The sequence below is a fragment of the Mobula birostris genome, chromosome 4 (assembly GCF_030028105.1).
Source record: "Mobula birostris isolate sMobBir1 chromosome 4, sMobBir1.hap1, whole genome shotgun sequence".
Classification (NCBI taxonomy): domain Eukaryota; kingdom Metazoa; phylum Chordata; class Chondrichthyes; order Myliobatiformes; family Myliobatidae; genus Mobula; species Mobula birostris.
In genome coordinates this window covers 25,958,839-25,986,397 of record NC_092373.1, presented here as the reverse complement: position 1 = coordinate 25,986,397, position 27,559 = coordinate 25,958,839, and the positions used below count along the sequence as shown (strand labels likewise).

General features: G+C 43.1%; 1 protein-coding gene across 1 annotated transcript in view; it reads right to left on the bottom strand.

Annotated features, from left to right (window-relative positions):
- The window catches only part of LOC140196215 (sodium/hydrogen exchanger 9-like), a 574,106-nt gene that overhangs the window by 8,333 nt on the left and 538,214 nt on the right, over positions 1–27,559 (bottom strand). The window contains exon 15 of the mRNA XM_072255022.1: positions 339–444. Coding sequence (XP_072111123.1) covers positions 339–444 — 106 coding nt within the window. The remainder of the gene's footprint in view (positions 1–338; positions 445–27,559) is intronic.

The window sequence follows — 27,559 nt, the reverse complement described above, 5'->3', positions numbered from 1 at the left end:
GTGTTACGCATGGCTTAACGGTGTATTGGTTCACGCTGTGGCTGATCCCTGGGGCCCAGTTTAGTTACAATGAATCGCATGCTGACACCAGACCGAGACTGACAGTGAAATGAACCAAGTCAGACGGAACCGCACCGTGGGCTGGCAAAGGGTGGCATAGCCTGCAGCAGCTGTAGGCACACCGACTGACGAGAAGAACATTTACATCCTGCCAATCATCAGTCTTGTGTAGAAGCAAACTCAAAGTAATAATGCAGTTGTTCATTTCAAGTCTAGCAAATCAATGGTTTTATAGTTCTCTCCCATCACGTCCAGAATGAGGAAATTGTCAGCCTTACCTGATGTGCTTTGGGACTGGTTAGCAGCTTAGCAATAGGACCACACCAAGTAGGAAGCGTTGTCGTGAGTGGTGGTCCAGCATGGGTCAGAACCGGCTTCAGGTATCTGTACAGTTTGGTTGAGGAAACATCGATTTTGGCACTAAACTCAAACTCTGCATAATAAACGTCACCAGTCTATCACAGATGACAATGACAACTACACAGCATAGGTCTTCGTACGGAGAGCTGAAATTCTTAAGGCATGGTAAACTGAAAGTAGGTGGGAGTGATAAATAACCAGCATCATTAGACAAAAGTGAAATCTTATGAAACAAACAAGTCAAACAAGAAAAAAATCCACTTGGAGCATGAAAACATGCGACTTTTAATGAAGCAACACACATCAAGGTAGCTGGTGAACGCAGCAGGCCAGGCAGCATCTATGGGAAGAGGTACAGTCGACGTTTCGGGCTGAGACCCTTTGTCAGGACTAACTGAAGGAAGAGCTAGTAAGAGATTTGAAAGTGGGAGGGGGAGGCTACCCAGACGGAATATAAGGTGTTTTTATGCCATCAGGTTGGAGATTAACACCTTATATTCCGCCTGGGTAGCCTCCAACCTGATGGCATGAACATGTGACTTCTCAAACTTCCACTAATGCCCCACCTCCCCCTTGTACCCCATCCACTATTTATTTATATACACATATTTTTCTCTCTCTCTCCTTTTTCTCCATCTGTCCCTCTCACTATACCCCTTGCCCATCCTCTGGGTTTTTCCCCCCTCCCCCTGTTCTTTCTCCCTGGGCCTCCTGTCCCATGATCCTCTCATATCCCCTTTTGCCAATCACCTGTCCAGCTCTTGGCTCCATCCCTCCCCCTCCTGTCTTCTCCTATCATTTTGGATCTCCCCCTCTCCCTCCCACTTTCAAATCTCTTACTAGCTCTTCCTTCAGTTAGTCCTGACGAAGGGTCTTGGCCCGAAACATTGGCTGTACCTCTTCCTAGAGATGCTGCCTGGCCTGCTGCATTCACCAGCAACTTTGACGTGTGTTACTAATAGTGGAATTGTGATTTTCATGTACAAAACCTGACCAAGCTTCCTATTACAGTTTAACAAGGATGAACTTTTAAAAATAAGTTGCAAGATGAGTGGAGTCCTTCTTAATAACAGTCCATCATACCTTTGGTTTCTGAAAATCTGAATCAAGGAATTGGGTAAAACAGAAGCCGTACAGTGATTACTTGAGTCAAGTGTGATGTTCTCCTGCGGGGTTATTCCCTGAAAGGAGAATGCCTGTGTGTGACAATTCTAGACAGATTGTGGTCACGGTGCAGTGACATGGAATGCAAGACAGCTGGGGGACATGTCACTGCAGCAGCCTTCTTCTGTCTTCACCACCGTTGTGATCATCATCTTCTGTCAGGTCCACTGCTGAAGTTGGTTGGATCTCTCTTTGTCTTGTACCTCCCCCTTGCCCTTACTGCAATGGGTGACCTTACCAGGAGCTAAGCCCCTTACAGCGCCGCTCTCGGGATCTCAAACTCATAAGCCTTCCCACTACGACAAGGTGATGATCCTGGGTGAAGTAATCAGCACACCACTGCATGAATTTGTCCACATTAAACTCTGTCCTGTTCATACAGCTCCTGTGGCCAAGAGGTTAATATGAGATGCCTATCAACAAAATGGGTAGCAAACACCAACCCAGCAAACCTGGCTTTGTCCCCACTGCCTTTGGAAAATTTGCAAGGGTATAACCCATTCACTAACTTTTCAAAATTTACAAGGGTATAACCCATTCACTAACTTTACAAAATTTACAAGGGGAAAACCCATTCACTAACTTTTCAAAATTTACAAGGGTATAACCCATTCACTAACTTTTCTCCCCCATCAATCATCTTTTTTTTAATGACAGCAGTCAAAGGTCAAATGGAATGATTTTCTTGAGATGAATGGATTAACCCATTAATCAGCTAATTTAAGAACTCAACAGTTGCCATAAACTGGATTGCATCAAGCGACTGGAGTATGTATGAGTTTCAAATTCTAAAAAGGTGCTTTAAAAGTGAAATATTAGCAACTTGCTAGGGGAACTGCAGATGGATTTGATCATAGATAGTCAAGTCAAGTCGCTTTTTCCTGGTGCGGGCAGCGTTGGTGCGGGAGCAAGGAGTGCTCGAGGTTGACGGACGACTGGAGATCGGAGGATCGGAGGATCAGCCGTTGTAGGTAGGCCGAGGAAGATCGGGACTACCTAGGCATTACCTGAGGAAAGTAAAACTGCGCAGATGCGGGTGATGTCAGCGGCGAGCGCGGAGTTTAAAAAGAGGCCCACTTTCAGGTGCGGGCAGCGGAGTGCGCGGGAGCAGAGTGCTGGGCTTTGGCTCAGTGGGCTTCGGCGTAAGGGGGTCTTCGGTGAGAGGTAATCAGTGAGCCTGAGTACGTGCTTGCTGAGGAAAAAAGGTAAGGTCAGTAGGTACTTTTTCATTTATTCTGATTAATCTGGGATCAGGTAATGGGGGAGATAGTTAGAGCAGTTGTGTGCTCCGTATGCAGTATGTGGGAGGTCAGGGTCAACGCAGTTGTCCCTGATGACCACACCTGCAGAAGGTGCATCCAGCTGCAGCTCCTATCAGAGCGAGTTAGGGAATTGGAGCTGGAGCTGGATGAACTACGGATATAGATAAGAGTTATTGGGAGGTAGTCACACCGAAAAGACAGGAGGTAGGCAATTGGGTGACTGTCAGGAGATGGAGGGGGAGCAGGCAGAGAGAGCAGAGCACCCCTGTGGCCATTCCCATCAACAATAAGTATACCGTTTTGGATACTGTTGGTGGGGATGACCTACCAGGAACAAGTTGCAGTGGTCCTGTCTCTGGCACTGAGGTTGGACCCTCGACACAGAAGGGGAAGAGGGAAGAGAGGACAGCGGTAGTGATAGGGGATTCTATAGTCGGGGGGCAGATAGGAGATTTTGTGGGAGAGATTGGGAGTCTCGGATGGTATGTTGCTTCCCTGGTGCCGGGGTCCAGGACATCTCAGATCGGGTGCAGGTTATTCTCGAGAGAGAGGGCAAGAATCCAGATGTTGTGGTCCATGTAGGGACCAACGACGTGGGTAGGAAGAGTGAGGGGGTCCTGTGTAGTGAGTTCAGGGAGTTAGGTGCGAAGCTGAAGGGCAGGACCTCCAGGGTAATAATCTCAGGATTGCTACCTGTGCCACGTGCGAGTGAGGCAAGGAACAGAAGGATTATACAGATCAATACGTGGCTGAGAGGATGGTGCAGGAGGGAGGGCTTCAGGTTTTTAGATAATTGGGCTTTGTTCCAGGGAAGGTGGGATCTGTTCCAACGGGACGGTTTACACCTGAACTGGAGGAGTACTAACATTCTTGCAGGAAAGTTTGCTAGTGCTGCTTGGGGGGGTTTAAACTAAATTTGCAGGGGGCAGGGATCCAGAACGTGAGACAGGATAGCGAGATGAAGTATAAAGGACAGGTGGGGATTACACGGTTCCGGAATATTAAGTGTGAAGTAGAGAAAGGTGAGGCAGAACGAGTGATAAGGAGGATACAAGTGCAGAGGGATGGTCTGACGGAGCATGGAGTTAAATGTGCAGAAAGAGTAAGTAAGTTCAAGAAGGACAACAAAATTCAAGGGGCGTATAGCCCGGTGAGAGTTCGGGGAGCTGGGTTATGCACAATAGGCAGCGATTTAAACAGAGAGAGGAGAAATGGGTTAAAAATTTAATATCTGAATGCACGAAGTGTCAGAAATAAGGCGGATGAGCTTGAAGCTCAGGTGCGAATGGGTAACTATGATGTTGTTGGGATAACGGAGACATGGCTGCAGGGGGATCAGACCTGAGAATTGAATGTACAAGGGTATACGTGCTATCGAAGGGACAGAAAGGTGGGCAGAGGGGGTGGGGTGGCCCTGTTGGTGAGGAATGAGATTCAGTCCCTTGCAAGGGGGGACATAGAATCAGGAGAAGTAGAGTCAGTGTGGATAGAACTGAGGAACAGTAAGGACAAAAAGACCCTAATAGGTTTATCTACAGGCACCCAAACAGTAGCATGGATATTGGGTGCAAGTTGAATAGGGAGTTAACAATGGCATGTGGCAAAGGAAATGTCGCAGTAGTTATGGGGGACTTCAACATGCAGGTGAACTGGGAAAATCAGGTTGGTACTGGACCCCAGGATAGGAAGTTTGTAGAGTGCCTACGGGATGCATTTTTGGAGCAGCTTGTACGAGAGCCGACCAGGGATAAGGCTATTCTGGATTTAGTGTTGTGCAATGAACAGGATTTGATAAGTGATCTAGAAGTAAAGGAGCCATTAGGAGGTAGTGACCATAATATGATAAGTTTTTATCTGCAAGTTGAGAGGGAGAAGGGCAGATCAGAAGTGTCAGTATTGCAGTTGAACAAAGGAGACTATGGAGCCATGAGGAAGGAGCTGGCCAAAGTTGACTGGTCGGATATCCTAGCAGAAAAGACAGTGGAACAGCAATGGCAGGTATTCTTGGGAATAATGCACAAGGTGCAAAATCAGTTCATCCCCCGGAGAAGGAAGGATTCAAAGGGGGGAAAGTGGCCACAGTGGTTGACAAAGGAGGTGAGAGATAGCATAGCATTAAAAAAGAAGTATAACAGAGCTAAGGTGAGTGGGAAGACGGATGATTAGGAAATTTTTAAGGAGCAACAGAAATTAACTAAAAAGGCAATACGGGGAGAAAAAATGAGGTTTGAACGCAAGCTAGCTAGGAATATAAAGGAGGATAGCAAAAGTTTTTTTAGGTATGTGAAGAGAAGGAAGATAGTTAAGAACAATGTTGGGCCCTTGAAGAATGAATTGGGAGAAATTGTTATGGGAAACAGAGAAATGGCAGACGAATTTAATAAGAACTTTGGATCTGTCTTCACTAGGGAAGACGCAAGCAATCTCCCAGATGTATGGATGGGCCAAGGACATAGGGTAACAGAGGAACTGAAACAGATTGACATTAGGAAGGAAACGGTGATGAGTAGACTGATGGGACTGAAGGCTAACAAATCCCCAGGTCCAGATGGTCTCCATCCTAGGGTACTAAAGGAGGTGGCTCTGGAAATTGCGGTTGCATTGGTGATCATTTTCCAATGTTCCTTAGATTCAGGATCAGTTCCTGAGGATTGGCGAATGGCTAATGTTATCCCATTTTTTAAGAAAGGAGGGAGGGAGAAAACAGAGAACTATCGCCCTGTTAGCCTAACATCAGTAGTGGGGAAGATGCTAGAGTCCATTATTAAAGATGAAATAGCGGCATATCTTGATAGCAGTGATAAGATTGGGCCGAGCCAGCATGGATTTACCAAGGGCAAATCATGCTTGACTAATCTATTGGAGTTTTTCAAGGATGTAACCAGGAAGATAGACGCGGGAGATCCAGTGGATGTGGTGTACCTTGACTTTCAGAAGGCATTTGATAAGGTACCACATAGGAGATTGGTGGGTAAAATCAGAGCTCATGGCATTGGGGGGAGGATATTGACATGGATAGAAAACTGGTTGGCAGATAGAAAGCAAAGGGTAGCAGTGAATGGGTGTTTCTCAGAATGGCAGGTGGTGACTAGTGGGGTGCCACAGGGCTCGGTATTGGGACCACAGCTGTTCACGATTTATGTCAATGATTTAGAGGAAGGCATTGTGAATAACATCAGCAAGTTTGCTGATGATACTAAGCTGGGTGGCAGTGTGACATGTGATGAGGATGTTAGGAGAACTCAAGGTGACTTGGATAGGCTGGGTGAGTGGGCAGACACTTGGCAGATGGCGTTTAATGTGAATAAGTTTGAGGTTATTCACTTTGGGAGCAAGAACAGGAAGGCAGATTATTATCTGAACGGTATGGAGTTAGGTAAGGGAGAAATACAAAGAGATCTAGGAGTACTTGTTCATCAGTCTCTGAAGGTGAATGAGCAAGTGCAGCAGGCAGTGAAGAAGGCTAATGGAATGTTGGCCTTTATTACAAAGGGAATTGAGTACAAGAGCAAGGAAATCCTTTTGCATTTGTACAGGGCCCTGGTGAGACCACACCTGGAGTATTGTGTGCAGTTTTGGTCTCCAGGGTTAAGGAAGGACATCCTGGCTGTGGAGGAGGTGCAGCGTAGGTTCACTAGGTTAATTCTTGGGATGTCTGGACTGTCTTACGCAGAGAGGTTAGAGAGACTGGGCTTGTACACGCTGGAATTAAGGAGATTGAGGGGGGATCTGATTGAGACATATAAGATTATTAAGGGATTGGACAAGATAGAGGCAGGAAATATGTTCCAGATGCTGGGAGAGTCCAGTACCAAAGGGCATGGTTTAAGAATAAGGGGTAGGTCATTTAGGACAGAGTTGAGGAGGAACTTCTCCCAGAGAGTTGTGGAGGTGTGGAATGCACTGCCTCAGAAGGCAGTGGAGGCCAATTCTCTGGATGCTTTCAAGAAGGAGCTAGATAGGTATCTTACGGATAGGGGAATCAAGGGTTATGGGGACAAGGCAGGAACCGGGTATTGATAGTAGATGATCAGCCATGATCTCAGAATGGCGGTGCAGGCTCAAAGGGCCGAATGGTCTACTTCTGCACCTATTGTCTATTGTCATTTCGACCATAAACTGCTGGTACGGTACACAGTAAAAACAAAACAACGTTCCTCCAGGACCATGGTGCTACATGAAACAACACAAAACTACACTAGACTAAGTGAGACAACACAAGGCTACACTAGACTATGTAGGACAACACAAAAACTACACTAGACTACAGACCTACACAGGACTACATAAAGTGCACAAAACAGTGCAGGGCAGTACAATAATTAATAAAGAAGACAATAGGCACAGTAGAGGACAAATTACAATATAATAATAAATGATGTAGATGTCAGTCTAGACTCTGGGTATTAAGGAGTCTGATGGCTTGGGGGAAGAAACTGTTGCACAGTCTGGTCGTGAGAGCCCGAATGCTCAGTACTTTCTGCCAGATGGCAGGAGGGAGAAGAGTTTGTATGAGGGGTGCATGGGGTCCTTCACAATGCTGTTGGCTTTACAGGTGCAGTGTGTAGTGTAAATGTCTGTAATGGCAGGAAGAGAGACCCCGGTGATCTTCTCAGCTGACCTCACTGTCTGCTGCAGGGTCTTGTGATCCGAGAAGGTGCAATTCCTGAACCAGGCAGTGATGCAGCTGCTCAGGATGCTCTTAATACATCCTCTGTGGAATGTGGGGAGGATGGGGGGTGGGAGATGGACTTTTCTCAGCCTTTGCAGAAAGTAGAGACGCTGCTGTGCTTTCTTGGCTATGGAGCAGGTGTTGAGGGACCAGGTGAGAATAAAGTGATCTTTAAAATCTGAGAGACTTTAAGAAAAAATGTGCACGCAAGTGGTATTTAACTCCAAAGGGCACGCTGTTTAAAATGGGCAACATGCTCATAATTGTGATACAATAAACTACTAAAAGAACATTGCATTCAACTTCTGTCTCTGACCCATTTTACCTACCCGAGATGATGCAGTCTAGGGATTACAAATATTATACAGAAAGTATGGGTTTATAAGGTTAACTTGCAGGCTGAGTCAGTGGTAATGCAGGTAAATGCAATGTTAGCATTCATTTGAAGAAGACTAGAATACAAAAGCAAGGATGTAATGCTGGGGCTTTATAAGGCATTGGTCAGAGCAGACTTGGAATATTGTGAGCAGTTTTGGGCCCCTTATCTAAGAAAGGATGTGCTAACATTGGAGAGGTTCCAGAGGAGATTCAAGAGAATAATCCTGGGAATGAAAGGGTTAATGTATGATAAGCATTTAATGTCTCTGTACTCGCTGAGGTTTAGAAGAATGGGGGTTGGGGGAATATAATTGAAATGTATTGAATATTGATAGGCCTAGGCAGGGTGGATATATGGATTCTGAATATGAATTACTCCAGGACATGAATGAACAAGTTATAATATTATAAAGTGGAATCCTGCCTGGACGTTTGCATATAATATTAAAGCACAATCTCAACCCAACCCTCCCATGGCTGAGCCAAAACTTCCTCGACCTGACTCAATCCAAGGGCGTTTTCAAAATATTATGCCTAGTTCCTGACAGAGGCAAAGGACACGCATGTTCAGAAAGTGCACTCCAAGTTTAGTGAACTCCTGCATTCATCTCAGCATGTGACGGTATCACTGTCTGACTGCGGATGAAGAAGTCATGAAGTTGACCCCAGGATGTAGTCTGGGACAACAGCTTACATCTACTCCTCTGCTGAGGACACATTGATGCCGATACCAAGCAAACTCGAAAACTGACACAGACAATCCCCTCAGTCTGAGTTAAAAACCCTGTCCAATCCTCTAGCCAAGCATCTAACATTGCTATCACCGAGCCAGGATTAGATCCCATGCAGGCTGGCATGGCCTGGCCCAAATTGATTTGCTGGTGGAACATAAGATATAGGAGTGGAAGTAGGCCATTCGGCCCATTGAGTCTGCTCCAATTCAATCATGGACTGATCCAATTCTTCCAGTCATTCCCACTCCCCTGCCTTCTCCTCAACATGGAATTGATCATGTGGTCAGGTCCTGTGGGACCACCAGGGTGGGGAAGGGGGTGTGGAGCAGTGGTTCAGCCACTCAAGCTTAAACTTAACCGACTCGAGATTATCCAAGGCACTATTGAAAGCATTACGGAAGCAGAGTACAATAAGGATCAATGTTGTTTGCAATTAAAGCTTTTCTTGATTCAGCTCAACAAAATATTGCCCAGTACATGCAAGAGAAATAGTCTCTGGAGAGGTATTTTAGTAAAGGCAGAACAAAGCACAAACAAAAAACGAAATCTCATTTAGCCCTTTCTATGAAGCAAACAACTCTCGGAAAGATCTTCTTTAGTACTGTTTCACTCACCCAATGTACTTGCAGAGGAAGCACCAAATTTTGACAATGGTGCGACAGTTTCCAAGATTCAAAAGAGTCCGCAATTTCTTGTCTGAAATACGAATGGCCAGCAATTGGGGGTTGAGGAAAGAGTGGGGACTGAGTGTTTGATCTGCACGGAGATGAAGGTGACAGTGTAATGTGCATAATTTAACCAGGTTTCCTCTCACTGCAGGCAGGTACATGCAGTACTATTTAACTGACCCAAGGAAGTGGCAAGTGGGATCAGGCAGCACTGCAGACACTGGGCTGTTCCCACCAATGGAGTTAAATTTAGCTCTGTGATCTCAAGGGGGTTTTCATTCAACTCATTGTGTCTTGCTGACTCAGGTTCTAAAACCTGCAAGATTTAGCTGTTCCAAATAGGCAGAAGTGCACAAGGGATTTAAAATTGAACAAGACCTCAGTCTTTGCTGGACAGACATTACAATGGAGGCAACACCCCCCCCACAAGATGCTGGAGGAACTCAGCAGGCCAAGCAGCATCTATGGAAAAGACTAAATAGTTGACGTTTCAGGCTGAAACCCTTCATAGGACATTAAGATGGCTTGACCGTAACAACACATCATTTTGTGGAATACCAGACAAAATGGAACATCAAAGGAAATGGAGTTCATCCAAGGTTTCGTGGAGGTACTGAGTTGGCAGATATAAACTAATAGTATTTTATCTCCCCAAAATCTGGTAAGCAGTGTTCTGTTCTTAGAAGCAGCATCTCAATGAAAATTAAATAACGTTAGTAAAGAAGATACAGGAAAAAATATCAGCAGTTTTTTTTATGGTTATAGTTCCAGTGCAGTTCACAGGAGCAAACCTTATAAGAATCGTTTGTTCATTATGTGCTGTGTCATATGATGCAGATGATCATGGTCTTTTCAGAGATTGTCTGCCTGGCATCAGTGGTGGCATAACCAGGACTTGTGATGTGCACCAGCTGCTCGTACGACCATCCACCACTTGCTCCCATGGCTTCATGCGCCCTATCCGGGGGGGGGGGGGGCGCTAATTAGGAGCTACACCTTGCCCAAGGGTGATCGCAGTCTAGCAGAGGGAAGGATCGCTTTACACCTCCATCGGTAGGGGCACATCTCCACTCTGCCACCCACTTGTAGGAATATACCCTAAAAACCTCCCCCCTGAAAACATTACACTGCTAACTAGAATATCCTGCTTTCAATCTGATTAATCGGCGCTAAAGTTAAAGTCACTGCCCATCAAGACAAAATGATTAACACAGTTAGAACACAGTCACAACACAGCCATCTTACTTAGAGCAACAGTGAAACAAAGTTACTCTCCAATATGAGCTGTGTAGCACATCCAGAGTCTAGAATTCCAGCACTTACGACTGACTTCGCAGCTCTCCCCCACCCTAAACAGTGCTGCCAATGTCATAACCCACAACAAGCCCTCATCACCCAAAAACCCACTGATGTAATGCTCTCCATTACAGGCCATCTCAGTTTTAAAAGTATCACTTCTGCTTTCAAACCCTGTCAACATTGCTTATTCCTGTCATCTCCCAGCCTGCAGCTATCAGAGATTCTCACCCTTTCAGTAAACAAGATCTTTCATTTCATCGCTGATTGGTCTTTGGCAGATGAACTCAGAACTGGAATTCACTCCCTAATTCCCCTTCTTTCCACATTTGCATTTCTTCTTAATACAGTGCCAGAACTCTGCTCCGATAACATCAAAACATATACTGGGTTACTGTTTTATCAATTATGGCTTACCATTCAATGATCATAAGAGCAGAACTAGGCCATTCAGCCCATCACGTCTGCTCTACCATTAAATCATAGCTGATTTATTATCTCTCTCAACACCATTCTCCAGCTTTCTCTCCTTAACCTTTGATGTTCTTACTAATTTACAGGTTGTGTAAATTTACATGCTTTGGAACTGAGCTACTAAAGCTACTTGTCAGTAAATACAAATCCTCTCTGCCTAATTAATCATTATTATTGAGGGGTAATCCTTATAAACTTCTCCCTCTGCACCTGGATCCTTGACATCCTCATCGGGACACTAGTCAGTATGGAAAACATCTCCTTACTATAAATTCACAGATGACATCATTGTCACTGGTAAAATCTCGTGGTGATGAGGAGGAATACAGGAGTGAGGCACATTGGCTGATTGAGTGATATTGCAACAGCAGTCTTGTACTCAGCATCAACAAGACCAAGGAATTGACCGTGAACTTCAAGAAGGAGATATCAGGGGAACTATCATGAAGAGAAGGGTCAGTGGAGGAAAGAGTGAGTAGGTTCAAGTTCCTAGCTGTCAACATCTCAGAGGATCTTTCCCAGGCCCAACACAAAGGCACAGCCACAGCTCTACTTCATTAGGAATTTGTGGAAATTTGGTATGATTTTCATATTTTTAGAGATGTGCGGTGGAGAGCATTCTGACTGGCTGCATCACAGACTGGCATGGAGGTTCAAAGTTCAAAATAAATTGATTATCAAAGTACATATACAACCCTGAGATTCACTTTCTTGTGGGGATACTCAATAAATCCAGAGTTAGTTAAAAATACACTTGGACTAAGAGGTTAACTGTCCTCTGCTATCACCAGTGGGATCATCAGTTGATCTGCCACCTGTCTTCAGGAGTTTTGGCCCACTTATGATCAAGACTCTCTTGAGGTAGTGGGCCAGCAGTGCTAAAGCACCACCTCCCACTGGTGAGCTTAAAAACTTGGCATCTGCCTCTATCAGTCACTTCCATCCAACAGATAGTCTGCTCTTCAGTTGTCTCTGCAACTACTGAAGGGTTTGCAAGATGTGTATACACTGTCTGACTATCTGCCCCTCTGGACACACTTGGTCCACACCCATGCTGATCCTTTCTCTGCTGCCTCAGCTACAGCCCTGCTGGTTGATGTGATACTCAATAAATCCATAACAGAATAACAACCAGTAATAACCATAACAGAATCAATGAAGGACCACACCAACGTTCAACCAGTGTGCAAAAGACGAGAAGCTGAGCAAAAAAAAAAGAAGCAAATAATAATAATAAATAAATGAGCAATAAATATTGACTACATGAGATGAAGAGGGCTTGAAAGTGAGTCCCGAGGTTGTGGGAACATATCAGCAATGGGGCAAGTGAAGTTGCTCCTTCAAATGCGAGAGGCTGCAGAGGTTTATCAACTCAGCCAGCTTCATCATGGTACAACCCTTCCCACTGGATATCTTCAAGACATAGTGTCTCAAGCAGGTAGTACCCACATTGAAGACTCTCACCACCTGGGATGTGCCTGCATTACTATCATCGGGGAGGAGACAAAGAGCCTGAAGACCTATATTCAATGATATTTAAGTTTCTGCCCTTCCACAAACCAGTGTACAGTGTCATCACTCTTTTTAAATAAACAGTATTTTGCAGTTTATAGCAATATTATGTCTTTGCAGTGTACGGTTGCTGCAAGACAACAATTTTCATGTTCTACAAGGCAGTGACAACAAACCCGATTTCAATTTGGAATTCTTTGACATTAAGCAGCATTCTTACTCAAAGCAAAAATACTTTGGGTTATAGTTACTGATCCTTGTCAATCTTTAAGTGGGGTTCTTTATACAGCTTATATAATTTCTATGTAGAAATTGCCTCATGTAAGCAAAATACTTAAATTATTATACAACATGACTTCAACTACCTCTGCTCTGAAATGATTCTATGACCTACTTATTCACTTTCAGGGACTGTTTACATACCCTCAGTATTATCTTTTATTTGTACAGTTTTTCTTCTTTTGCACATTGGTTGTTTGTCAGTATTTGTCTATTTATGTATAGTTTTTATTAAATTCTATTGTATTTGTGTTTTCTTGTAAATATCTGCAAGAAAATAAATCTTATTTATGTAGCATATATGCTACATACTTCGATAATAAATTTACTTTAAACTTTAGAGATAATTCAGTAATTCTGGGAACTCTCACTAATTTCAGTGGATTTTGTATTATACATATTCAAATGCAGATCTCCACCTCTGTCTATCTTTGACTAAGCTCTTGGTCATTCATCCTACCATCATCATAAATGGCTTCGTTGCAAATTCAATCCAGCAAAGCCCTGAAGCACTGGAGGGTGTTCAGCAATTCTTAAAAGATGCTATATGAATACAAGTTATTGCTGTAACACTGACAGGGGTTGAATGGAGGGGTACAGCAGGAAATAACTGAAACACAAACATCAGCGTGGTCCCACCGGGCCGAGTGGCCATTCCTGTGTTGTAAATTTCGTGCAAACCAGGTAAGACAAACTGAGGAAACACATTTTGCCACTGTTATTACTGAAATAATACTCAGTTAACACTGAAGTCGCTTTTGCAAGTTTGTAATTGAACTTAAATTTAACTCCAACCACAAAAGACTGTTGTGTCAATAGTGTGTTCACACTGACAAAAATGGAGATCTAGATGTTGATAGATTCTTGATGAGCCAGGATATGAAGGATTATGGGGGGTGTGGTGTGGGAAAAGACAGGAGAGTAGGGCTGAGAAGGAATTGGATCAACCATGATGAAATTTGGGAACAGGCTCGAGGGGCCAAATGGCCCAATTCTGCTGCTATATCTTATGGTCTTATGGTGCAGAGGGGTGATGAGTACCTGGAACAGAGCAGAGCAGGTCGTCACTACCTGCTCAGCGTCATGCAGATCCCAGTGTAGTAATCAACCTACTCCTCATCGAATGTCACCTTACTATTTCATCTTCTTTAAAAACTTTTAAACTTTTTTTTCCACTAAAAAGAACTGAAGAGAGCAAAGCCTGTGGTGTAATCCCATATATTCAAAGACATTAGATGAAATACAAGGCTGATTAGTCTGGTAGGATAAAAGAGACAGGCACCCTGCATGCATCGCTTTTAACTCCCAGAGCTGCACTCACTGTCCATCATTTAAATGGCAAAGACCAAAGAGATCACCAGAAAACTTGATCTGTAGTAAAGAGTCACTGTTAAATAGAAACAATTTTGAAAGTAGGAAATTGGTTTATTTGTAATGAAATAGCAAAAGGGCATAAGTATATCTGTATGACCTCATCATTGAAGTTGGCATATTCCCCGGCAAGTTTCTCATTTAGTCACTATGACTCAAGGGCAGCAATAAAAGTTTAAAGGCATATTGCATTCCTACTCCGATTGAATGGAAAATGGCTAATCCTTGCCTTTTCTCAGTCAGATAATTGTTTAACTGTTCAACTATTTTTATAAAATACAATGAGTGTTTGTTCTTTAAGAATCTCCCGAATAAGACGCTACCCTGATTAACTGATAGCCCAATTAACCGAATAATCCATGGTACCAATTTAATTTTTGGAACTGTGCTTTCTTCCCTGTATAATCATCACTTGGGATGTATACAAAATGTACCAAATGGTCACCCGCAGTCAAAAAATTTCAGGCAATGGGCTGAGCCTCGTCAAACTGCAGCAGAAGTGCTTCAAATATCAATACAAAGAAACCAGCTCGCACCAGTCCTAGTTCATTTCCTTGTACAGGAGGAGGTGGTCAAAATTATGGGAAACCTTCACTAAATGAATGATTAGAGACCAGTCACTCTCAACTTCCATCTCGTAGTCAGAAACAATCAAATCAACAGGAGGGTGTAAAGCAACACACACAAAATGCTGGAGGAACTCAGCAGGCCAGGCAGTATCTATGGAAAAGAGTAAACAATCAACGTTTTGGGCCAAGAAGGGTTTAAGGGTTTACCCTCTCAAGAGCAAATGGGAATGGGCAATAATCAATGGCCTTTCCAATAATGCTGCAATCTAAAATATTGAATAATAAAGTTTTGATCACAAGGGTATAATATTTTTATTAAATGTTATGGAATGGCATATAAACATTAGAAGCTGAGTGGAAGAGATATGCATGATGCAAAGGTTCAAATACCAATAGTGTCCATTCAGCTACCTTTCAAACATATCAACACTATATCAATCAACTCCCTGAAATTCAGAATACATATTGTAATAATGAAATCACTAAATGCGCAACACAAAAGATTATTCAACCTTCCTTCTGAAAGCTCAAAAGTTGGATTAAATCAAAGAATTTACAACAGACTGAGTTCAACAAGCCTGTGCTTGTTTACAATCAGCATCAACCTTCTCTAGCTTTCGTTCATCACTATTTGTCGACTTTGTGTTTCATTCTCTCACCTGAAGATAAAAATATGACAAAGGAAAGGCACAACATTGTGGGCCGAAGGGCCTGTACTGTGCTGTACTATTCTATGTTCTATGTTCTATGAAACTTGTGAAGAATAATATACTCTAAGTATATTACAAACAGTGAAGCTGTAGGAGATGGATCCTATATTTATACCACCAATTGGAACATTGCTGTACATGCTTTTGAGCGCCATGCTTGTGTAACTGTTAGAATGACAATATTACAGCTCGGGACATCAGAGTTCAGTGCTTCTGGAGTCCTCTGTAATGGGTTAGTATGTCTTTCTTCTGGAATGTGTGTGTTTCCTCCCAGTATTCAATGATGTACTGGTTAATTGGTCATTGTAAATTGTCCTGTGATCACTTTAGGGTTAAATTAGGGGTTGCTGGCAGTGTGGCTTGAAGGGCCAGGTGGGCCTTTTCTGTGCTGTATCTTGAAATAAGTAACTTTCTTTTTTGCTGCCCACTTAATAACTTCTCTTCATAAGGGAGCTTAGAATTGTGTATCTATGATTGCAAAATGCCCACTTAACAGAGTCAATCTCGAGAATGATTCCAAAAATGAGAGGGTTACTGTATGAGGAACGTCTGGCAGCTCTTGGGCTGTATTCCCTGGAGTTCAGGAGAATGAGGTGGGATCTCATAGAAGCATTCCAAATGTTAAAAGACCTGAACAGATTAAATATGGCAAAGTTATTTCCCATAATAGGGGAATCTAGGACAAGAGGGCACGACTTCAGGATTGAAGGACGTCCATTTAGAACAGAGATGCGGAGAAATTACTTTGGTCAGAGGGTGCTAAATCTGGGAATTTGTTGCCACAAGCAGCTGTGGAGGCCAAGTCACTGGATGTATTTAAGGCAGAGATAGATAGGTTCTTGATTAGCCAGGGCATCAAAGCGTATGGGGAGAAGACAGGGGAGTGGGGATGACTGGAAGAATTGGATCAGCCCATGATTGAATAGCAGGGCAGACTTAATGGCCCAAATGGCCTACTTCTGCTCCTATATCTTATAGTCTTATGGTCTAATCAAATGTCAAATAGAGCTTCAGATACAGGGGTATGCTTGCCCAGAACAGGACACTGATGTTGGTTTCTTTATACTACTTGCGGATGTGGAGGATTCTGCAGTCTCCAAAATCATCCCTTCCATGCCTTGAGATACTTTGTGTCATTCATATCTTGATAACATACTGGAAAACCTATCTCACTGCATTGTAGATTACAGGTTTTAATTTTAGGTCTTGATAAGCTGACCGCAATGAAAAATCTCATTGCATCTGTTACTTCATCGACGCATGGCTTATGTGACGTGGGAGTGATCCACTTGTTTCAGAGTTACACTGTGGACATCTATTATTGATAGAGGGCCAATATTATACAGATGTTGAATGCAAGATCCGTCCCTTCAAACTCATCTCAGTACAATACACTGATCTGACACTGCACAGTTCCTATAGATCCTTTACACGCCTACGGTTAATGAATTAAGCTGTTGCAGTGTAGCCTGCAACAGAAAAATCCTTCCAATCTATCTTGGTTATTTCCCACTTGAGAGGTTAGAATGATTGTGCAGAACAACACTATCCTTTCAGCAATTTGTTTCACCGTGTGCTCTAACAATTTTTTATGGTATTGGATTCATGCACAGAAAAATTGTTTAACCATTGAACATGATTTTCCTCCACCCTCAAACAACATTTTATATGGTATGCCCTTTATTTTGGAAATACATTTGTCATTTTATCATTGACACTACTCTCTACAAATTCCCTTAATCCTGTATACATCTTTTATCTAAACATTCGGATCCTTCCTATAACTGAGTATCATCTGCAGTATTATTAAGAATCTTGCATCAAGTTAAATTTTCCAGTTGTAGTTAGATATACATCACTAAAGATATTACTGATCAGTTTAGGCTATCATTGAGCTGGCTAAATATGTATCAGGAAAAAAATAATACACAAGGAAACTGCAGGAACATAACCACCAAACGTTTGGATCAAATGCTCAAATTAATTTTCCTTCTTGTGTGGTTAAGAATGACAATGTAACAAATATTAACAATGATCACTCCCGGATATATATTCCCAATACCCCTGCCCTACTCTCCACAATTTTCTTTGTGAAATATCAGAACATACAAATATCTACACTGTTCCTCATTTACACCACAAGACATAGGAGCAGAATTAAGCCATCTGGCCCATCACAGCCCATTCAACCCCCATTCTTCTGCTTGCTCCCTGTAACCTTTTACATCCTTATTAATCAAGAACCTAACAACTTCCTCTTTAAATATACCCGATGTTTTGGCTTCCACAGCTGTCTGTGGCAATGATCTCCAGAGGCACCACCCTCTGGCTAAAGAAAATTCTTCTCCTCTCTATTCTAAAGGGACGTCCTTCTATTCTGAGGCTGTGTCCCCTCTAGTCTTCAGACTCCCCCACTGTAAGAACATCCTCTCCATGTCCACTCTAGGCCTTTCATTATTCTATAGGTTTCAATGAGATCCCCTCCTCCCCACTTTTCTAAACTCAGGAATACAGGCCCAGAGCTATCAAACGCTCCTCATACATTGACTCTTTCAATTAGGAATCATTCTCATGAACCTCCTCTGGACCCTCTCCAATGCTAGCACATCCACTCTTAGATAAGGGGTCCAAAACTGCTCACAATACTCCAAATGTGCTCTAACCAATGCCTTTTAAGGCCTCAGCACTACATCATTGCTTGTATATTCTAGTGCACTTGAAACTTCATTCCCATAAGAAGCTTGAGTCATACAGCAATGAAATCTTCATTTCATTGTCATCACAGTGTCACCATGGGGCAGGGGTGTACACCAGGTTCCTATTCGGCATGTCTCTTTTAAAGTGGACTTGGGGATATGCAATTGACTACGGAAGAGCTGAGATTGGTTTTCAAATCCATCCATACTAACCTTTGGCCTTAACAGTCACATACTTCCAGGTACCAATTGCACTGTTTCATCGGTAAACCTAACTGATGGTTAGTTTGGATTGGCCTTGTTCTGATAGGTTGATTTTTGAAGACCAGGATAGCAGGACATAAAGTTGACTTAAAAATCTTGAGAGCAGAATGAAGTAGGATTACTGAAAGCTCCCTATCATGCTCACGTAGACCAAGGTTTGATGAGCCCATCACCTTTGGCAAGGAAGAGAATGCCTACAAGAGAAAGATCGGGAAATCACTCGAGAAAGACCATGTGGGGAGCCTAAATGCAGATTCTGAGAGTGTAGAGATAGGTCCAGTCTGGGACCACACATTCCTAATGAGGATATGGCTTAAAAAAATTGACCAATCTGGAATAGGCAATTCAGATCCAGCCAATCAGGATCCAGCACTATGTTCCAGCCATGCCCTGCTCACTTGAGAGGGTATATAAGGAGGGGTCTCTTAGGGGATTGATCATTTTACTAACGTTTGATGGTCAGATTTACTGTTGAAAACATTTAATCAGTATTTGTAACCACGTGACTGTTCAGCCAAAGGATTGTACAGATAGATTTGGGGATACGCACCTATATGTGTTTAGACTCCAGGACAGAGAACACTCTGAAATTGCACCCCACTTTCATACTATGTATTCAACATGCTTGCTATTCCTCCTTTTTAAGCATTTACAATACTGAACATTATTCTTGACTTTTCTCTTACAAAAATGCACAAGCCTCATCGTATCAGCCTTGTTGTTGAGGCCCTCCGCTGTTCAGGGTTGACCATGGATGTTGCCTCCAGTGGTCTACGTGATACGCAAGCCGGTATGCAAGTCAGGCAGTATGTCACGGAGAGCAAGCGGCTGCCCGTGTGGCAGGCTTCCTCTCCCACACAGCCGATGAATCCAAAGGAATGGTAGAGACCGACACAGTTTGGCACCAGTGGTGTCACGGGAGTTCCCAGTCAGCTTTGAACCCAATGTACAGCCACCTTAGGGACTCCAGCTGCGACTTTACCTTGGGATTTACTCCTGAAGGGGTGTAGCCACAAGGCAGCGGACATCTGAGGGCAGAGATTTCCCTCTCTTAGATGAGCTGCCAACTATGGCTCATAAGCCCCTTCTGCCCAGAACAACTGGCTTTAAGGTGCCAGTAACCTGCCTTTGCCCCCTCTCCTGTCAGTAGAAACAGTTCCATTGGGATACTAGCTAAGAGCAATGTGAAGGCCAGGAGCTGGACTTGGTTGTTAGAGGCTATTTGAGACACACGCCATTGGGAGCATTTAAGATGTAGTGGGAGCTTATCCTCACTACCACCCCCGGCTGTAAAAACCTTAAGAACCCCTCAGCTTTGATATTTCTTGCAAAAATAGGACAGGAAGCAAACAGGAAGCCCACACTTAGAAACTCCAATCCCATTTGTACCTTGCCTTTGTGAACACATGGTCTGTTACTCTTAGAAAGTTGTTATTGAATCTGCATTTCGGGTAACGTGCCATAATTTACAACATGAAAGCAAAAAAATAAGAACTTTTTTACCTATAACTGATGATTTTCAAATCACAGTCTATGGACAATCTGTATTACATGTGAACCTATAGCAACCGACATATAACATAAACAAAAAATGATTAACCTGTTTTGGTGTTTGGGCCATCAATATAATTATAAACTAATGATTTCTTCTATAACAACACTGCTTTTAATGAATAAACTCTTCTCAGGCTTCCAGCCAGGTACAGGTATCGATTATCACCCATTAAAGGGTTATAATCGATACCTGTACCCGGCCAGTAGCACGAGAAGAGTTTATTCGTCATTTGCGCCGGGAAAGCACTAGATTCTTTATCACTGATTTAAAGTCTGCACCAATTTTGGAAGAGAATTTTCATGCAGAATATAATGATAAATCCAGACATTTTGAGTGCAGTTTACGATAGCTCAAGATGGCAGGTTCAGAGTCAAAGTTGAGTTCATTATCATATGTAACTGTGCAAAGATGGTATATATCAGATGGTGGGGATCTGTGGTGATGGACATTACTCCAATGGCAGTGTCTTTTGAAGATATGACTCATGATGGGGAGTGGTGTGCATGTGACGTTTTGGACAGCGTCCACTGCTCTCTGTGTCTTCTTACACTCCTGCACTTTTGAATTGGCATACCAGACCGTGATACAATCAGACAGGATAATTTCAACAGTACAACTAAAGAAATTTGCTAGTATTCAGTGACAAGTCAAACTTCTTCACCTTTTAAAGTAAAAGCACTGGTAAACTTCCTTGTGATTGAATCCACATCTGGTTTAAAATCACTGCAATATTTTGTGAAATTTGTTGTTTAGTGGCAGTGGTACATTGCAATACATAATATCAAAAGCCTTAAATTAAAATTAGTATCTGTATTCAAAAATTAAATTTTTGCAAGAAGTGCGAAAAGTGTGCCAATAAAATAGTGGGGTAATGTTTATGTGTTCATTGTCCATTCAGAAATCCTGGGTGAAAGAGGTCCTTAATGACAGGATCTCACCTTTTTGAGGCCTCATCCTTTGAAGGTGTCCTCAATGCTGGTGCCCATGATGGAGCTGGCTGAGTGTACAACTTTCTGCAGCTTTTTCCAATCCTGTGCAGTGGTCCCTCCACACTGGACAGTGATGTAACTAGTTAGAATGCCCTCCATGGTACATCTGTTGAAGTTTGAGTGTCCTTAGTAACATACGAATTCTCCTCAAATGCCTAATGAAGTATAGCCACCCTTGTGTCCCAGGCTAGATCCTCAGAGATGTTGACATCCAGGAACTTGAAACTGCTCACCCTTTCCACTGCTAATCCCTTGAGGACTGGAGTGTGTTCCCGTGACTTCCCGTTCCTGAAGTCCACAATCAATTCCTTGCTGGTAATGGCATTTGAGTGCAAGGTTGCCATTGCAGCACCAATCAAACAGCTGATTTATCTCACTCCTGTACACCTCCTTGTCACTATCCGAAATTTTGCCAATAGTTATGTCATTGACAAATTTATAGATAGCGTTTGAGGTGTGCCTGGCCACACAGAGAGGGTACAGCAGTGGGCTAAGCACACTTCCTTGTGGTGCACCAGTGTTAATTGTCAGTGAGGAGCTGTTATTTCCTATCTACACTTCCTGTGGTCTCCCAATGAGGAAGTCAAGGTTCAGAATCAGAACCAGGTTTATTATCACTCATGTGTTGTGAAATTTGTTAACTTAGCAGCAGCATTTCAATGCAATACATGATAATATTAAAAAGAAAAAAGAATTAAGTAAATCAATTACAGTATGTATATTGAATAGATTAAAAATAGCACAAAAACAGAAATAAAATATAAAAAAGTGAGGTAGTGTTCATGGATTCAACGTTCATTTAGGAATCGGATGGCAGAGGGGAAGAAGCTGTTCCTGAATCACTGAGTATGTGCCTTCAGGCTTCTGTATCTCCTACCTGACAGTAACAATGAGAAGAAGGTAAGGCCTGGGTGACCGCGATACTCAATAATAGATTACTCCTTTCAGAGCCCTTTTCTCACTGTCACCATCAGGTAGGAGATATAGAAGCTTGAAGACACACACTCAGTGATTCAGGAACAGCTTCTTCTCCTCTGCCATCCGATTCCTAAATGGACTTTGAAGCTTTGGACACTACCTCGCTTTATTTAATATACAGTATTTCTGTTTTTGCATATTTTTAAATAATCTATTCAATATACTTAATCGATTTACTTGTTTATTTATTATTATGTCTTATTTAATTTATTATTATTTTGTCTCTCTGCTAGATTATGTATTGCATTGAACTGCTGCTGCTGTTAACAAATTTCACACATGTGCCGGTGATAATAAACCTGATTCTGATTCTGATTCTGATTCTTGAAGGTGTCTTGGGTACTATGGAGGCTAGTACCCAAGATGGAGCTGACTAATTTTATAACTTTCTGTAGCTTTTGGTCCTGTGCAATAGCTTGCCTACAACTCCCTCCATACCAGACAGTGATGCAACCTGTCAGAATGCTCTCCACAGAATATCTATAGAAGTTTTCAAGTATTTTAGTTAGTCATAGTAGTCATAGTCATACTTTATTGATCCCGAGGGAAATTGATTTTCATTACAGTTGCCCCAACCAAGAGTAGAGTATAAATATAGCAATATAAAACCATAAATAATTAAATAGTAATATGTACATTATGCCAGGAAATAAGTCCAGGACCAGCCTATTGGCTCAGGGTGTCTGACCCTCCAAGGGAGGAGTTGTAAAGTTTGATGGTCACAGGCAGGAATGTATGACGCTCAGTGTTGCATCTCGGTGGAATGAGTCTCTGGCTGAATGTACTCCTGTGCCTAACCAGTACATTATGTAGTGGATGGGAGACATTGTCCAAGATGGCATGCAACTTGGACAGCATCCTCTTTTCAGACACCACCGTCAGAGAGTCCAGTTCCATCCCCACAACATCACTGGCCTTACCAATGAGTTTGTTGATTCTGTTGGTGTCTGCTACCCTCAGCCTGCTGCCCCAGCACACAACAGCAAACATGATCGCACTGGCCACCACAGACTTGCAGAACATCCTCAGCATCGTCCAACAGATGTTAAAGGACCTCAGTCTCCTTAGGAAATAGAGACGGCTCTGACCCTTCTTGTAGACAGCCTCAGTGTTCTTTGACCAGTCCAGTTTATTGTCAATTCGTATCCCCAGGTATTTGTAATCCTCCACCATGTCCACGCTGACCCCCTGGATGGAAACAGGGGTTACCAGCGCCTTAGCCCTCCTCAGGTCCACCACCAGCTCTGTGGTCTTTTTCATATTAAACTGCAGATAATTCTGCTCACACCATGAGACAAAGTCTCCTACCGTAGCCCCGCACTCAACCTCATCTCCCTTGCTGATGCATCCAACTATGGCAGAGTCATCCAAAAACTTCTGAAGATGACAAGACTCTGTACAGTAGTTGAAGTCCGAGGTGTAAATGGTGAAGAGAAAGGGAGACAAGACAGTCCCCTGTGGAGCCCTAGTGCTGCTGATCACTCTGTCGGACACACAGTGTTGCAAGCACACGTACTGTGGTCTGCCAGTCAGGTAATCAAGAATCCATGACACCAGGAAAGCATCCACCTGCATCGCTGTCAGCTTCTCCCCCAGCAGAGCAGGGCGGATGGTGTTGAATGCACTGGAGAAGTCAAAAAACATGACCCTCACAGTGCTCGCTGGCTTGTCCAGGTGGGTGTAGACACGGTTCAGCAGGTAGACGATGGCATCCTCAACTCCTAGTCGGGGCTGGTAGGCAAACTGGAGGGGATCCAAGTGTGGCCTAACCATAGGCCGGAGCAGCGCCAGAACAAGTCTTTCCAGGGTCTTCATGATGTGGGAGGTCAAAGCCACCGGTTTGTAGTCATTGAGGCCGCTGGGGTGAGGTGTCTTCGGCACAGGGATGAGGCAGGACGTCTTCCACAGCACAGAAACCCTCTGAAGACTCAGGCTCAGGTTGAAGACATGGTGAAGTACTCCACATAGCTGAGGGGCACAGGTTGACAAACCAAATCTCTTCAATCTCCCAATAAAATATAGCTGCATCGTTATGTTGGGACCAGGTTAGATCCTCAGAGATCTCGACACCAAGGAACTTGAAATTGCTCACTCTCTCCACTTCTGATCTCTCTATGAGGATTGTTTCATTTTCCCCTGTCTTACCCTTCCTGAAATCCACAATTAGCTCTTTGGTCTTACTGATGTTGGGTGAAAGGTTGTTGATACGACACTACTCAACTAGCTGGTATATCTCGCTCCTGTATGCCTTCTCATCTCCATCTGAGATCCTATCAACAATGGTTGTATCAACAGCAAATTTATAGATGGTACTTGAGCTATGCCTAGCCACACAGTCATGGGTATCGAGTGAGTAGAGCAGCGGGCTAAGCACACTCCCCTGAAGTACACAGTGTTGAGGAGGTATTATCACCAATCCGCACAGATTGTGGTCTTTCGGTTAGGAAGTCGAGGATCCAATTGCAGAGGGAGGTACAGAGACCCAGGTTCTGTAATTTCTCAATCAGGATTTTGGGAATGATGATGTTTACTGCTGAGCTATAGTTAATGAACAGCATCCTGCCATAGGTGTTTATATTGTCCAGGTGATCCAGTTGTATAGGGAGGCACACAGGCCCAGGTTTTGGAATTTGTTAATTAGTCCTGAGGGTGTGATGCTGCTGAATGCTGAGCTGTAATCAATAAATATCTTACTGTGCTCCTCTTGGGCACTGGTATGATTGTTGCCCTTTTGAAGCAGGTGGGAATCTCCTTCTGCAGCAGTGAGAGATTGAAGATATCCTTGAACAGTCCTGCCTGTTGGTTGGCATAGATTTTCAGAGCCCTAACCCGTACACCATCTGGGCCTAGGACTGGTCACCTGGAATGCCAACGCCTAGGAATTTAAAGCTGATGACTCACACCCCTGACAATCCTCCAGTGTAGACTAGTACAAGTTCTCCCTTCTTTCCCTTCCTGAAATCAACATTCAGCTCTTTACTTTTACCGATGTTGTGCAAGAGGTCCTTGTGGGGTACCACGCAACTTGATGTCCCACCTCGCTCCAATAAGCTGACTGTGGTCCGGTCAATAACAGTCATGGCATCAATAAATTTGAAGGTGGCTTTGGATTTGTGCTTAGCCCCACACAGTCATATGCATATAGAAGGTAGAGTGCGGGCAAAACACATAGCTTACAGGTATACCCACGTTGATCAGCAAGGAGGAGTTGTGACTAATCTTCACTGATTAAGATCTGCCAATGAAGAAGTCAAGGATCCAGCTACAGGGGGAGGTATAGAGGTCCAGATCTTGAAGCTTGATGGCATGATTGTCCTGATGTGGTTGCTGATATATGGGTTCCTGTTATCCAGTTGAGCCAGAGGAGAACGAAAAGCCACAGAAACCACGATGGGAGGCTGGGGAATACCACTGTAACCGATGCCATTACTGCTTCTGCAAGAATTCCTGAGTAGCAGGGAGGAAGGAGGACTAGCTTGATTGGTCTTGCATAGAGCCAGCACACACTATGGGCTGAACAGCCTCCTTCTATACAGAAACTACTGAGATTCCACAACGTTGGAAGTGTAAATGAAAAGAAGTTGAAAGGTTTTTGGGGGAAAGGAAGAAAGGTAAAACAATTCTTCAAATCACTTGAATAGTCCAACCATATTGTATGAACATTTCTAAACAGTGGTCAATTGTTTACAAATGCACTTGTATCAAAATTTAGAAAGGGAGGTGTATTTTACCGCAAAGTGTTGTGCACCTTTCAACATCAGAACGGTAGGCAGCATTTTTACTTCATCAGTTACGTAATATATAGTTCAGCTGATTTACAGTGTAGGTAGAATCACACGCCTCTTTCACCAGTCAACTTCCCAGTTCATACTTCACCTCCCACAGTCCCCCCCCCCAAGTTTCATCTATCACCTGCCACCTTGTATTTCTTCCTGCCCTCCCCTCACCTTCTTACTCTGACTTGTCCGCTTCATTTCCAGTCCTAAAGTAGGGTGTTGGCCTGAAATGTTGACTGTTTACTCTTTTCCATAGAGGCTGCCTGGCCTGCTGGGTTCCTCCAGCATTTTGTGTATTGCTTGGATTTCCAGCATCTGCAGATTTTCTTGTGTTTCTGCTAAGTTCCTCATGCATTTTGTGTGTTGCTCATATTCTGGTTGCTCAGGGCTGCAGTTAACACAAATGAACCGCAGAGCTGATCAGGATCCACCTGGAATACCACAACTGATCTACTCGTAGAGGTTGTGTACACTAGCAACAGCTGCGGTCCCTGGGCCTCTTCCTCTTAATCCAGAGATCAAACTAATTTAATATTACCTTGCTTTGTTAAATTGAAACATAACTTAGTATGTTATTTACACATTTGTCTCATTAATGTTTCAATTTCAGAGTCTATCAGCACAGACACAGGCCCTTAACCTCCATCCCTCACTCCACACCAACCATCAACTGCCCATTTGCACTAATCTTGCATTAATACCTAATTTTTATTCTCTCCACATTCTCTTCAACATCTCCCAGACTCTAAGCACTCATCTACACATTACGGACAACTCTCAGTGCCCAAATGCCAGACAACCCACACGTCTTTGGGATGTGGGAGGAAATATGAGTACCCAGAGGAAATTTCCACGGTCACACGGAGAGCATGTAAATTCCACATAGCAAGCACCTAAGATCAGGAATGAACTCGGGCCTCCAGCATTGTGACTCTGCTGGCTTCACCGCCGTTGTCCACTATATACTGCAATAGACCACATAAAAGTCAAAACTATGAAACTCGCTGTGCATTCCTATCACTGAGCACTTTCCTGAACTCCTAAATTAAAAAATTAGCATTTATTTTCAATACTGGTCTTCCATAAATCTGCACAGGTTGTCAATATTCACGTCCTTAGCTTTGTTCTAACTTGTTTGGATTACTTCCATCACAATAGAATTCAATTTGTTTCCTGCAATAGTTGGAACATTGAGACTTTGCTCTGAATAATGGGCTAGATCTCATTTCCTTGTGAAAGCCAGTTTCATTCTGTATTTAATGAACTGCAAAATATTCCTTCGATACAATTCCCCCCACTCTCATTCTCAGTTCCTTAGCATTTTTGGATCCATTTCGTACAATTCTGCTACCTTATGAATATTTTTATACGCAGGTTTCTACAAACAGCCCCTTTGTGAGAAAATGCTCCAAAATCTAAGGTTTAATTCTCATCTACAGCTGGTTTCACGGCAAAAGCTGTGCTAGAAAATAAAAAGCTTAGTATTTTGTTTTCCTCCTTCACTACCTCACTTTCAATACCCGTGGATCTCATTAATATTTAATCAGGTTCATTTTATTCAGGCACCATTGCACCAGGAAACCCTGGAAATAATAGCTAGATGCTTTGGTTGGGAACAGCAGTGATTCCCATCTTTGACACTTCAAAATGTCATTGCTTTTTGAGCAGAATTTATTACCTTTTCTAGGCCTGTTTAACTATTTTCTCCCCAAAACAAAGGAGTTAACCAAAGGAGACACAGGTGTAGATGCTGGAATCTGGACCAGAAGGAAAAAAAAACTGCTGGAGGAAC